This window comes from Cynocephalus volans, chromosome 10, assembly GCF_027409185.1.
Source record: "Cynocephalus volans isolate mCynVol1 chromosome 10, mCynVol1.pri, whole genome shotgun sequence".
NCBI classification, from domain to species: domain Eukaryota; kingdom Metazoa; phylum Chordata; class Mammalia; order Dermoptera; family Cynocephalidae; genus Cynocephalus; species Cynocephalus volans.
In genome coordinates, this window is record NC_084469.1 from 58476147 (window position 1) to 58490063 (window position 13917).

The 13917-nt window shown below is 49.9% G+C and overlaps 2 protein-coding genes across 2 annotated transcripts; one reads left to right on the forward strand and one right to left on the reverse strand.

Moving 5' to 3' along the window:
• Positions 1-2953: 2953 nt before the first annotated feature.
• Positions 2954-9165, reverse strand: DMAC2 (distal membrane arm assembly component 2). The gene is made up of 6 exons (XM_063110689.1): positions 9129-9165; positions 7517-7710; positions 6019-6099; positions 4825-4961; positions 4563-4725; positions 2954-4061 (listed from the first exon to the last, which is right to left on the reverse strand). Exons 1-6 carry the CDS (start codon positions 9144-9146, stop codon positions 3899-3901), a joined length of 756 nt encoding a protein of 251 aa, XP_062966759.1. The 5' UTR covers positions 9147-9165; the 3' UTR covers positions 2954-3898.
• A 3011-nt stretch (positions 9166-12176) lies between these two features.
• LOC134387419 (glutamate-rich protein 4-like) lies at positions 12177-13282 on the forward strand. Its single transcript, XM_063109898.1, has 2 exons — positions 12177-12350; positions 13130-13282. The coding sequence occupies exons 1-2, from the start codon at positions 12177-12179 to the stop codon at positions 13280-13282; spliced, it is 327 nt and encodes a 108-aa protein (XP_062965968.1).
• The last annotated feature ends 635 nt before the right edge of the window (positions 13283-13917 follow it).

Below are 13917 nucleotides of genomic sequence, written 5' to 3' on the forward strand. Positions count from 1 at the left end.
GGGCTGAGGGAGGAGGGAAGGGAAGGAGGGCAGGAGGCCGACCTAGAGACAGACTCTGGCGTGTTAGGGCTGGTTTTCTGGTGAGACAGCCACCGGAAAGGTGCAGGGGGTGGCCACAGGAACAGACGGGGATCCCTGCAAGGCCTGGGAGGGGAGAACCAGGGGCTAGGGGAGAGAGTCCAAGGGAGGGAGAGGCTGAGGACTGGTCCTGAGCCGGGGCTGGGTAGTGTCAGAGTGACCTATGGTGTAGAGTCCCAAAGAGGCAAAGACGGGGAGGCCAGGGTGCTGGCGCCAGTCTGTGGCCAGCAGACAACTGTGAATGTGCTGAGTGGGAATGGATCGGCCTGCCAGAGATACGAATGTTTGTTGTTGCTGCCTAGAGTCAGGGTGGGGGGTGGGTGAGGAGAAGCAGGGAGAGGCAGAGACCTGGAGGGAAAGACAGCCAGGCCGACCTCAGGCAGAGAGGAGAGAGAGGAGAGACAGAGAGGGTGAGTCAGGAAGTGGAGAGAGCTGGGAGAAGAGAGAGACGGGGAAGGTGGATGGGAGGGAGGGAAGGGTGGAAATGGAGATGGCAAGAAAGAGATAAGGGTAGTCAGGAAACCCCTGTTGGGGAGCGTGGAGGGAAAGAGATTTAGAGAGGCAGGTGGAAGGCCGGCCCGTGGCTCACTCCGTAGAGTGCGGTGCTGATAACACCAAGGCCACGGGTTCGGATCCTATATAGGGATGGCCAGTTTGCTCACTGGCTGAGGGTGGTGCTGACAACACCAAGCCAAGGGTTGAGATCCCCTTACCGGTCATCTTTTAAAAAAAAAAAAAAAAAAAAAAAATAGAGAGGCAGGTGGAGAGCAGAGAGCAGGGATTCCAAGAACACAGAGCCAGACCCAGGGAGAGGCAGAGAGGGAACTGAGGAGGAACAAGAGAGGAAAAGAAAGGGAGAGGGCAGTGGTGGGTGATGGGCTGGGGCACATGGGGCACACAGGGAGCCCCCAGAGGTAAACTGACCCTCTGCACGTCCTCCATCCCTTTCAGTGTCTGGGCTGCCTGCCCGACAGGGTGGGAATCCATTCCTACTCTGTACCCCACCTCTAGCCCTACAGCCAGCCTTGTCCTGGGGCCTGGCCCTCCCACAGCTGCAGAGCAACTCCAGGAACACTCACATCCGGCCCCTCTGGGACAGGAGTGTCTGCCTGTGTTTATGTCCCTGCCCTCCAGAGGCCTCTGCTGTTGGGGCTGCATCAGCTGTCTGGGGATGTGGATGGGTCTGACCTGGGGTAGGACTAAGGGCCACCCATTAAGCCTGGGCTGACTCCCTTCACCCTACCCTGGTCCAGATCATCTCAGGAACCCAATCTGTCAGCCACAGCAGTTTATTATCTGTCCAGCCATGATTTCCTCCCAAGTTTGAATAAAGGAGCCCATGGGAATAGCTAGAGGAAGAGAGTGGAGAGGAAGTGGTGAATGCTAATGGAATGAAAGCTAGAGTGGGAAATGACAGCCAGGGGCTGGGGGAAGGGGTCTGAGCACCTCCGGAAGGAATCTCCAAGTCCACCTCACCCCAGGACTGGGAGAGTGCGTGGCAAGGCCCCCTGAGCTCTCCTGACTCACCTATCTTCTCCCAGGGGTGGTATTGCCCCTCCTGGGGTGTTGGGAAATCTCGGAGGGTGCAGTGCTGGTTGCTATGTGCACCAGTCAGTCTGGGTCCAATCAGGAGAAAGAAACCACTCAGCAATTGGAACAGGGAAGTTCAATGTAAAAAAGGATTAACTATGCGGGCTGTCTGGTTAGCTCACTTGTTTAGAGCATGGTGCTGATAACACCAGGATCACAGGTTCAGATCCCCATACCAGCCAGCCACCTAAAGGGGGGAAAAGTTTACCATAACACGAGCTTGGAGTAATGAGAAACTGGCTGTAAGAGGTGCCTTCTTGTGGAACATAGTTAGGGTGGATGGGTATGCCTGTCGAACATGATCATTCCAATCCAACATTTCCATCTCCCTAAGTCTGTTGGTTTCCCTTTGTCCATATTATGCCAGAGTGGTCCTAGTCTCATTAGCTGTAGGCCACTGTTGGGTCCAAGTTCCAGTCAGCCAACCAAGTAAGCTGTTAGACCACTTCCAGCTGCACAAGGTAATCCATTAAATCTGGAATCTTGTATACCAATGAATTTGGCCTGAGCTAGTGTTATATCCACCTTATTGGTCTAATACCCTGAGAATCTACTCCTACACACATTTTCCAGGTTTCCCGACTGTAACTGTATATATATTTGCAAAGTCTTGTTCTTTAGTGTATTAGCTGTTTCCTCCTTGGTCCTCGTGGGCAGCTGTACCCCTGGAGCAAGTTGAGATTCGACCATAGATATGGCACCAGGAGGTACTTGTGGTGTCTTAAGACTAAACACCCTCTTTCAAGGCATCTGCCCCAGGTGAGATCATCACAAGGTTCCCAGGCACAGGACAGCTGGTGGGCTCCTCAGACACTGGTAAGGGAGACTCGGAGTAACTTGGGAGTTCCAGATTGTCTGTATGCCCTGGGTCCAACAAGATGACCTCATTCCAAAGAAGTAAGAACATTGGGGCTATCATGGAAGCTCTTTAGTTCTCAGACTGTGGCGCTAACAGACCGGAGCTTGTCGTTGTCTATTTATAAGCATTCAAGGGCACTTCAAAGAACCCACCCAACACTCTGGTCTTTAGAATTGTCACAACTGTCATGCACAGCAGCTCCTAGGGCAGGTGCTTCAGTTGTACCTCATCATTGTCCACCACAGGTAAGAGCTGGACTGTGCTATCACTGCATGCTGTGGATTTCTAGCCTCCCGTTTCCCATCAGCAAGGAGCTCAGTGCTGCACTCAAGCCCAGAGGCAAAACCGTAACAGTCCCCGAATCTCATGAGTCTATCTCCTGGGACACTGTCTGGATCCAATCAGGAGAGAAAACCCACACAGTAATTTGAACAGGGAAAGTTTAATATAAAGAATTATTGACTTTAACAGTGAATTGGATAACCAGGGATTCATTGGTAAAATGCCTTGGAATCACCTGGGGTGCTGGGGAAAGTGGTTCACAGAGCAGTGCCTCAGCAGAGGCACTATGCCTCCTATGAAAGTGCTGGTGGATGAGGGGTGGCAGGGGAAGCTGCTGACCATCTGGCACTTCAGGAGCTGTGTACTGGGGAAGCCACAAGCACTGCAGGACACAGACGCTGGAGAAGTTGCATGTGTGGGAGGAGCACACCAAACTGAAGCAGAACCCGGGAGCAAAGTCCTTTCCTCCCGTAATGTCTCTCAAGCGCCCTCTACTGACAAAGCCTATCATGTCAGTTGGCAAAGGAAAAATATTTCAAAAACCCAGATCCATTTTCACAGGGAAGACGAAACAGTTGAACATGCAGCACAGAGTCAATAAATTGGTAAGCAGCAACACCACGGGACTTGGGGTGCTACTGGTCTTTAGTGAGCGTGGGCCAAGGATGCCACACATCCTACAGTGAGACCAGTCCTGCAGGGGAAGCACCATCCCTGTAAAGTGCCATAGCACCCCCCTGTATCAGTCAAGGTCCCTGCAAGAAACAGCAGCACACTCATGAGGACAGTTTGAGAAGAGTCTCTTGACAAGGTGTGGGCCAGGTGTGGGGAAACCACGAAGGTGAGTGTGCAGCTCTCTGAGGCTACTTGCAGCCTGGAGCCTTTCCCTCCACACACCTCTCAGGAGTGTGAACTCCAGCCAAGGACAGCCAGGAATAAACACCCTGACCTCATGCTCTCCTTTCCTCTGATCTGCCAGTGCCACACCCCACCCCCATGTTGAGTGAACCCAACTGGAAGTGTGCAGAGCTGCTGGACATTCCACATAGCCCCACTGAGGTCCTGCTTGAGTGGGGAGGGGGCTGAAGGCTAGGCTGTGTCCCGAGGCTGTTCCTCCAACTCTAACTTCAGACTCTGGGCCCAGTCAACCCCCAGAACCTCACAGTTGGGCAGCATCTCTTCCATCAAGATCTGAGTGAGGCCTGGGTTGGCCACGGAAGGGAGGTCTGAGATATCCAGTCTGCGGAGGTTCCTGAAAGTGGCAAGAGGGGCAGGAGGCCGGCATAAGGATAGTGTGTGAGTGTGTTTGAGTGAGTGTTAGTGTGTGTGTGTGTGAGAGAGAGAGAGAGAGAGAGAGAGAGAGAGAGAGAGAGAGAGAGAGAGTGTGTGTGTGGGGGGGGGGATGGGTACTGGCCCCAATTTCAACCCCTACTTTCCTAAAATAAAAATAAATCTTTACAGCTGTCCAAGTACATGAAAGCCACTGTGTTAATTACACAGTGGTTCCTCTGGTTCTGCAACAATGTAAATATCATGGAGTTTTTATTACAACAACAAGGAAGAAAACCCAGGAGTCTTTTCATTCTCCCAGAGACTCGCTTTGACTGTTCATCTGTGCTTACCCACCGCAAACACTCTCAGTTTGTGGAATATGGGGAACTGCCCAACAGCACCCCCCACCCCAATTTCTCTCCTTCATCTGTGTTGGGTGGGCAATGCCCTGCATGAGGTCCAGCCTGAGGTGAGGACTCACTGGAGGTGGTGGAGGCAGGCGAGGCCCCGTTCGGAGACTTGGGGGCAACCCGCCAGCAAGAGCTCCTGTAGTGAGTTGGCCAGAGGGTGGAGATGGCTGAGACACCAATCATCCACATGGGGGCAGCGCTTCAGTGACAAGGACTGGAGCTCCTTCATGGACACTGCAGCGGGGAGAGAGAGGAATGGCAAAGGGCCCTTCTGGAGCCCCCCACCAAAGAGAAAACACGAGGCCTTTCCCATCTCCACCCCGCCCCACTCACATAGGTTGTCTAGGCCCTGGTAGTTGATGGCACAGCCACTGGCATCAACAGCCTCTACAGGCACGGCCTGGAACTTTAAGAACTCAAGAGGGAAACGACCACGCCCATCTGGCCTGATCCACTCCTTGTCCTGAAACCTGGAAAAGGGTGAGAGAGGGAGTGTCAGCAGGGCACCCCACCACTCCCCAGGCCTCCAACCTCTTGAGAATTCCCCCCAGCGCCATATAATAAAATAACTGTACTGTGTATGGTGGGCTTCCTAAATAGTGGGCCCTGTACTAAGGGATTTACATGGATGATTTTATTGGATCTTGTGACAATCCCATCAAAAATGGAATGTTTCACCAATTTTACACACCTGGAGTCTGAGATTACTAATAACATAATGGCAAAGATCTACAATGCAAGAATCTTCGTAGATGGGTAAAAGTTAAGAGACATTTTCAAACATGTTTCTAAGGAAGTTATTGTAAGTGCTCAAATCAGATAAAAGTTTTAATTAGAACAAAGATGAGGGATAGATGTAATCTACATGAGTCATTTTTCCAAAAAGAAGAAAAAATAAGGGGGGGGGGGAGAGGAAGAGAAAGGGAAGGAGAAAGGAAAGGGGGTAGGAGAAAAGAGAGAAAATTTAACATGGAGTACATAAGCTATGCCAGACCTAGCTGCAAATGTTTAGATTGCAAAATCCCGTTCAGTCTTTCTTTTTTTTAAATTTTAATTTATCAATATACGATATAGTTGATTTTTTTTTTTTTAAAACATGACAGGTAAGGGGATCTTAACCCTTGACTTGGTGGTGTTAGCACCACGTTCTTCCAAGTGAGCCAACCGGCCATCCCTATATAGAGATGCGAACCCTTGGCCTTGGTGTTATCAGCACTACACTCTCCCAAGTGAGCCACAGGCCGGCCCTGATATAGTTAATTTTCATGTCCCTTTACCAATTCCTACTTTTCCTCCCTCCCTCTTCCCCCATTCAGTCTTTATAGTAAACTTTGCAGGTTAGATATGATCACTATCCCATTTTACGTATGACAAAATTGAAGCTTAGGGACAAGTCCCAAGCCACACAGCCAGTAGGTAGCAGAGACTGGGGGTACTCACAGCAAAGCCTGTCTGACTGCAGAGCCTGGGCCTTAGAGAGACACTCCACCACCTCCCCCACCCGTTCCAAAACCTTTGCTGTCATACTTGACTGCGCCTCCCTGCTTCAGGATGAAAAAGGCACCTCCGATGTATGGGCCGTATTGCTCCTCAATGTGGGTGAAGGATCTGCCAAGAAAATGGTAGCCAAGGGTGAGTCCTGGGGAGCACCGCACTCCTCAGCATACCTCAACACTGCCGAGGGGGTTGAAGTCCAGAGCACAAGGCAAACAGACAGATTGAGTCAGGCTGCAAACATTTATTGAGTGCCTGTTAAGTGCTGGGCACCAGGGGCACAGCAGTGACCAAGGCTTTGGTCACATAACCGTCCCTGCCTTTGTCAAGTTATTTACGAGACAAGATGGATAACCAAGAAATAACAGTAAATTGAAGAGAGTATAAATTCTGTGATAAAAGTAAACCATGGAAGAGACTGACTGGGAGTGGCTTGGGTCGGGGTGGGGATGGTGGAGGCTAATTTAGTTTGGGTGTTAAGAAATGCTTCTCAGAGGAGGTGACATTTGAGCAGAGCCTTGGGTGGTGAGAAGGAATGTGAAGGTCAAGGCAAGGGCCTGCCAGGCCAGAGGAACCGAGTATAAAGGCTCGGAGGCTCAAATGAGGATGGCTGAATGAACAGCAATAAGGACACCATGCTGGTGGGGGTGAGGGGAGTCCCTGGCAGGGGTCTCAAAGCTCAGCAGTGGCCAAGTTTTAGGTCTTGGAGACTGGCTTTTATTCTAGTTTCTACCGGAAACCATTTGAGAGTTTTAAAGCAGGGCGGTAATATTATCTATTTTACTTTCTTAAGAGTCCTTGGTAGACTATATATAATAGGGGTGAATAGGGGTGAAAGGTGACCAGTTAGGAGATTACTGAAGTAATCCAACCATAAAATGAAGGAGTTCAGACAAGGCTATGAACAGTAGAGGCAAAAAGAACTGGCCAAATTTGGGACATTCTAGAATTTTATTGATGGACTGGATGTGGAGGGCAGGGAAACAATGAGATCAATCGGGAATGACTCTTTAGAATTTGGCCTGAGCAAGGGCTGGCCAGTGGCTCACTTGGGAGAGTGTGGTGCTGATAACACCAAGGCCATGGGTTCAGATCCCTATATAGGGATGGCTGGTTAGCTCACTCTGGAGAACGTGGTGCTGACAACACCAAGTCAAGGGTTAAGATCCCATTACTGGTCATCTTTAAAAAAAATAAAAGGAATTGGCCTGAACAACTGGGTGGTACCATTTACTGAGATGGGGAAGACTTGGGGGTGAGATTTTTTTAGGGAGAAATCAAGGGTTTGGTTTTAGCCATGTTAGGTTTGAGATGCCAGCTAGACCTTGAATGGAGCTGGTGGCTGCAAACTGCCTCGATGAGCAGGAGTCCTTGAGAAGGGTGTAGGATGGAGATGAAGACACAAGGGTTGGCAAGGCTGGCATGGAAACCATGATGTTGCCTGGGAGTGGTAAGGGCAGGATCTGGGCTCTGACTGGTGAGGTCTGAGCAGCAGGAGCTCCACACAGTCTTACAGGCCAGGCATTCTCACCGATTTTTCTGATGCACATTTGACAGTTGCTTTTGGAGCAAGTACTCCCTCAGAGCCTCCACGTCACGGAAGCAGTCAGTCAGGAGCTGCAGCAGTGTCCTCTTCCTCTGATTGCCCTCTGGGGCCATCTCCCCACTCAGGCCATGTATGCTCCTGGTACTCCCATTCCATATTGGGGCCACCAGGCGCAAGAACTGGGGGAGATGAAAGGAGGGACTGAGCCTGGAACCTCCTGTGAGAGACAGTGGATCCCCCAGTTCTTGCTCCAATAACCCTCAACCCCCCTGCTTCCTGACTCCTGCTAAATTCTCCTTTCAGGACTTCTAAATTCCTTCTTTGGGATTCCAGAAACTTCCCCATGTTTTTCCCAACTTCTTCCCCTTAGTCAACCGTAATTCTCTCCTTCATTTAGCCAAACATTCTTGGTTTTCTTAAATTCTTCCCTAATTTTTCCAAAACCTTATTTTTCTCTCAAAACCTCCATTTTCTGACTTCTTAATTTCCCACATATTAGCCCCTAAATTTCACCCAATACTCACTGGGGTCTTCCTGAATGACCCATTTCTTTCCCCCAAATGTAACCTTAATTTTTTCCCCCAAACCACCCATAATTTACAATGGAGATGGTGCTCCGAATAATCCCTAAACTGAGAAGAGTAAATATGCAACACCTTTAAGAGGAACGTAGGAAAATGAAGAGAGGTGGCTAAAGAAGAAGAAAAAGGGGAAGAAGCCCCCAAACTCTTCAATTTCCTTTCCAAGGTCTCCTCTAAATCTGCCCAAATTTCTCTTTGCTTTAACCAAATTCTCCTCTTTTCCACAAATTCTCCCCATAATTTTGCCCAAACCCTAATTTTCCCTCAAAATTTTAAAACTCCCAATCTCTTTCTTTAATGGACCCTAAATTTATTCCTTGATTTTACCCAATTCTAAGTTCTCTTAGCGAATATCGAAAATTCTCCCCTTAATTTCCCCCAGGTCCCTCCCTTGAAACTCCCAAATACCCTCTTGGTCCCTCCCCTTTCCTCCAATCATAACTGGTTTTCCATCAAAATTCTTAAATCTCTCACGAATTTCCCTTAAATTTATCCTTTGGTCTTCTACCCTAGGACCTAATCCCAGATTCTTGGCCAATCCCTTCACAAATCCTCTTCCCCTCTACGTCCCACCCTCGCCTTCCCATTGGCTCCCTGAGCGCGCGGTCGTATCTTTCCCTCTGATTGGCTAGGCGCTCCTTCCCTCAGCACACACTTCCTCCTTCCCCATTGGTTTCTCTCCGCGTAGTCCCCGCCCACCCTTGCTCTCTAAAGGTCCTCCGCGGGCTGGGCGGTTGTTCAGTTGCTTAGAGCGCGGTGTTATAACACTAAGGTCAAAAGTTCGTGTCCCCAAACTGGCCAGCTGTCAAAAAAAAAATTAGATAAAGCTCCACCACCTGCAACCCCCAGGGATCCTTCCCGGCCCCCAATAGCCACACTCCCATTGTAAGGCTTAGCGAGAGGTGCTCCTACTCCCTCACAGCTCTTTGCTCCCCTGGGCGCCGACAGAAGCCCTAAAGGCAGAGGGTGCAGCGTGGATTTCAATTTTGGGAGTTCTAGGGTATCCGGTCACCTACCGCTCTGGGCGCTGCCATCTTGTGAGAGTTACGTAACCGGAAGGGGCCGGCCTTTTCTTATTCAACCCACCTGGTTCAGTAGTGAACGTCTTCTCCTGTGGCCACGCCCCTCCGTTTTCCAACCCTCCTCTTAAAGGCGCAAGCACTTTTTACTAGGGTTTTAGGATTGTTCCGAGCGCCCTGTCTATGGGCCTTAGAAGGGCTCTTTCCCTAGGAGAGGGTGGGCGGTTCTTCCTGTTACAGTACCCTCCTTTGCTCTGACTGCAGTGGTAGTCTCCCTGAGCTTCCTTGTTCCTCCAGTCCTTACTCGCTACCTCTTTAAAACAGGGAATGATGTGGTTGAAAACTCGCCGTTTCATTTTTCGTTGTTGTTTTTCGCGTCTGGCCTGTACAGAGATCCGAGCCCTTGATCTTGGTGTTACAAGGCCACGGTCTAACCAACTGAGCAAACCGGCTAGCCCGGGTCATTTTTAAAAACCAGGGTCTTGCGAGGGAAAGGTCGAGTGGGTGTCAGGGTTAGACTTCAGGGTAGGAGGCTGAGGTGAGATCTCAAGACTAGTATTGTTAAGTATTCAACTTCAGTCTGGAGTTCAAGGCTAGATCTCAGCGTGAAGGTTCATTGTGAAGTCTTGTGGGTAGAAATTTATTAATTTATTCCACAAATATTTACCGAGCACCTACCAAGTGGTGACAGACACTATTCTGAGTGCTGAGGTTACCGTGGTGAGCAGGACAGACCCAGCCTCTCTTTCAGGGAGTCAGCATTCCAGGCAGGGAGAGGACGGATAGGAAACAAATGAATAAGCAAGATAATTTCAGGTAACGTTTGAAAGGAAGCAGATAAAGATATGCAATATAGTAGGGGTGACTGGTATAGGGCCATCAGCAAAGGCTTCTTTAAAGAGGTAACATTTAAGTGGAAGTGAATGATAGAAGGAAACAGCCCATTCAAAGATCCAGGGGGAAAGTGTTCCAGGCAGAGGTAACAGCTAGTGTACAGGCCCTGAGTGGGAATCAGCTTGCAGAGACAGGTAAGAGACTGGGTCAGAGAGGTAGGAAGGAAGCTGACTGCACGCCTGGGAGGGTTCTATTCTATTTGCGATGGGAAGATAGGAGTGTCAAAATCTGATTTACATTTTGTAAAGATCATTTCTGCTAGGTAAGAACGGACCTTAGAGGGCCAGGGTGGGTGCAGGGGTCCAGCAAAGAGGCTACTGCAGTAGTCCAAACAAGAGATGGATGGGGATAGGATCAGCAACAGGTAAGTGGAAATAGTGAAAAGTGCTCAGATTCTGGACCTGTTTTCAAGGTCGAGCTTGAGAAACTAAGAGGATAGTGGTATCACTTACGGAGATTAGGAAACTGGAGAAGCAGTAACTTTGGGATGGTGGGTGTGACAGGCTGAATCCTGTCCCCCTCTGCATCCCCCCACCCCAGATATCCATGTCCTGTGAATCCCTGGAAACTGAGACTAGTAGATCTGCAACATAACCAGCACCATCTTAGACAAGCCCAAGTACAAAATGGCGCTGCCCACCTCCTCTCCTCCCCGCTTCCCTTTACAACAATCCTCCTGACTTAGAAACAACTTTCAGGCTTCTGCGTCGGCACAGTTCTCTACCCAGTTACATCAACCTAATGGTCCCCCCACCCCCCTACATTTCGTGCCCAAAAGCTAATATAAACTCTCGCAAACCCATTGTTGGGGCTGTCCACCATTTTCAGGGCAGCCATGGGCCCTGTGCCACTCTGAGCACAGCCTAGCAGATTTCTTTCTTTAATAAAGCTTGAACGGTACCTGGCATCTCGGCTCACTTTCTTTCAGAGACTATGTTACTTTATATGGTAAAAGGGATTTTGCAGATGTGATGAAGTTGAGAATCTAGATGGGGAGATTATCATGGATAATTGGATGGGACCCATGTAATCACAAGGGTCCTATCAGAGGGAGACAAGAGGGTCAGAGTCAGGAGACGTGATGGTGGGCTCAAATAGTTGGAGTGATACAAGAAAGAAGTATGAACCAAGGAAGGCGGGTGGCTTCCAGAAGCTGGAGAAGGCTAGGAAATGGGTTCTTCCCAGAGGCTCCAGAAGGAAGGCAGCCCTGTGAACCCACTTTAGACTTCTGACCCTCAGAACTATAGAGAATAACTTTATGTTGTTTTAAGCCAACGTGTTAGAGCAGCAACAGGAAATTAATCCGATGGGGTAGGTCTCAACTGAGAGTTCTGTTTTGATCATATTCACCTTGACATGCAGGACATCCAGGTGGAGCTGCTGAGGAGGGGTCTGGAGCTCAGGAGGAAGGTCAGGACTGGAGTTTGCGACTTGGGAGCTAATAACATATACATGGAATTTCAACACCTTGGGCCTGAAAGAGGGGGTCAAGGCAGAGGGTGGCCTGCAGTGCTTCCCAGACTTTTCCATGGCAGGGCCCACCCTGATAGTGATAATAACTGTAGGCGAGTCCAGGGTCAGCAGAATTGGCTGCTTAGCTGTAGGCCAGCAACATGGATACTGAGGCACCCCAGCTGAGGGGGCCATCTTCTTGGCACCCCTGGAAGCCATTCCCCGCCCTCAGGCTCACTGGGGGGTAAGTCCTAGGATGGCTCAAGCCAAGGGTACAGATAAGGACCAAGCTATGGACAAGCTAGAGGTCACATGGAGAAAAATGCACCAAAGGAAGCTGAGGAGGAGAGGCTGGAGATGTGGGAGGAACCCGGGAGAGAGCAGCACAGATGAGGACAGGCACCAAACTGAGCACCCATCAGGGTCAGGCCTGAGCAGAGGTGGGGAGGGTTGGAGTTGGACCTCCCCAGGATAGTCTGTGGTTGAACCCTTGTGAGCAGAGTTGAGTTAAACTTTAGAGTTAAACTTTAGAAGAAGAAAAAAACATGAGGTCAGCTGATTCTCACTGAATAATGGACTTTGGGATGCCTCTGCCTGGCCTTTTGTTCACCTTTACTCTCCCCACCCATCGCTCCCCAGGGGACTGGGTCAAACTGAACCTTGCTACTTCCTGCTGCTGGAAGCCACTGCTCAGAGACTATGGAGCTGTGGAGGCAGCTGAGGCAGGCTGGACTGGTGCTTCTGGAGCTGGGCCCCCCTCCCCAGGCCCTGAGGGGGGGGTCCCCAGTGGAAAGCACTGGCCTGACCCTTGTGTCCCCAGGGGCAGGCCCTGGAGATACCAGGGAGAGTCTGCTGTGGATCTGGGAGGAGCTGGTGAGTGAGGGAGGGAGGGAGAATGAATGAAAATAGAAAGGGTGAGAGATTGAGAGACAAACTGAGAGGCAGGAATAGAGAAATAGAGACAGAGACAGAGAGATCCACAAAGAGAGACACAGAGGTGGAAAGGAAAGCAGAGACTGAGAGACCGAACAGATATAGAGAGACTCAGACTGAATCTCAGAGAGAAAGAGAGAGAAGGAAGCATCCAAAGGCAGGGGCAGATAAATGGGGAAACAGAAATAGATAGAGACAGGGACTTTTTTTTTTTTTTTTTTTTTTTTTTTTTTAAAAGATGACCGGTAAGGGGATCTTAACCCTTGACTTGGTGTTGTGAGCACCACGCTCAGCCAGTGAGCGAACCGGCCATCCGTATATGGGATCCGAACCCGTGGCCTTGGTGTTATCAGCACCACACTCTCCCGAGTGAGCCACGGGCGGGCCCAGAGACAGGGACTTTGAAAGATAGGAACTGTTAGATAGGGACAAACTGGAGAGCTGGAGAAGGAAACAGAAATAGATAAGATAGACAAGAGAGACAGAGTGACCAAGACAGAGAGAGAGAGAGAGACAATGAAGTGGAGAGATAGAGACAGAGGTGGAGATGAAGAGACACTGTGAGAAGCTGGGGGCAGTTGCGGTCCAGGGTCACAGTAAGGACCCTGCCCAGGTGCTGTGGGCCACAACTTGAGCTGGGACCTGCTCTCACGTAGCTCCTGGGGGGACCCCTTGCCCTCTGGGGTAACATGCTCATGACCCTCCATTCCTACCTGCAGGGGAACCTGCGCTGTGTGGATGTCCAGCTGCTGGGCCGGCTGTGCAGCCTGGGGCTGGAGATGGGGGTGCTACGGGATGAGCTTGTCAGCATCCTGGAAGAGGAGGAGAGTGGTGAGGAAGAGGAAGAGGATGAAGAGCCCCAGGGGAAGTAGGGGGAAGGACCCTTGGGAGCCTCCTTTCCAGCCCCAGGCCTCCCTGACTTTGAGATGACTATATGAGGCTCTGCCAGTGCACTTTAGATGGACACACAAATGAGATGCAAATTTATACAAAGAAAAGGAGAGATCTGCAGGTCAAATCGGGTTTGGAATCAATGGTACTCCTTGAGCAAGTGCTTTTCTGGAGATGTGTGCAATGAGATCTAGGCATTGGCCTGTGAGTTGTGGGTGTGTTTGCAGATACCATGAGGCTGTGTATACAGAGGATGTGGGAGGTTTGCAGAGAAGCTGCAGTTGCATCAGCAGGTGAGCCCCAAGTGTGTTGCTGGAAGATGGGGATCTTTGAAAATATGATGGAGCTGCTTGTATAGGAGGTTTTAGATCAAAACTGTCCAGTATGTCAGCCACTAGCCACACATGGCTATTGATCAATTGAAGCGTGGAGAGTCCGAACTGAGATGTGATTTGAGTGTAAAATACATGGCAATTTTCAACGGCCAGTATGATTAAAAGAATGTAAAACATCTCAATAGTTAAAAGAATTAATTACACATAGAAATGGTAACACTTTCAGTATATTGGTAAAAAAAAATATATTGCATTGTGTTAGACTCAGAATAGTTTGACCA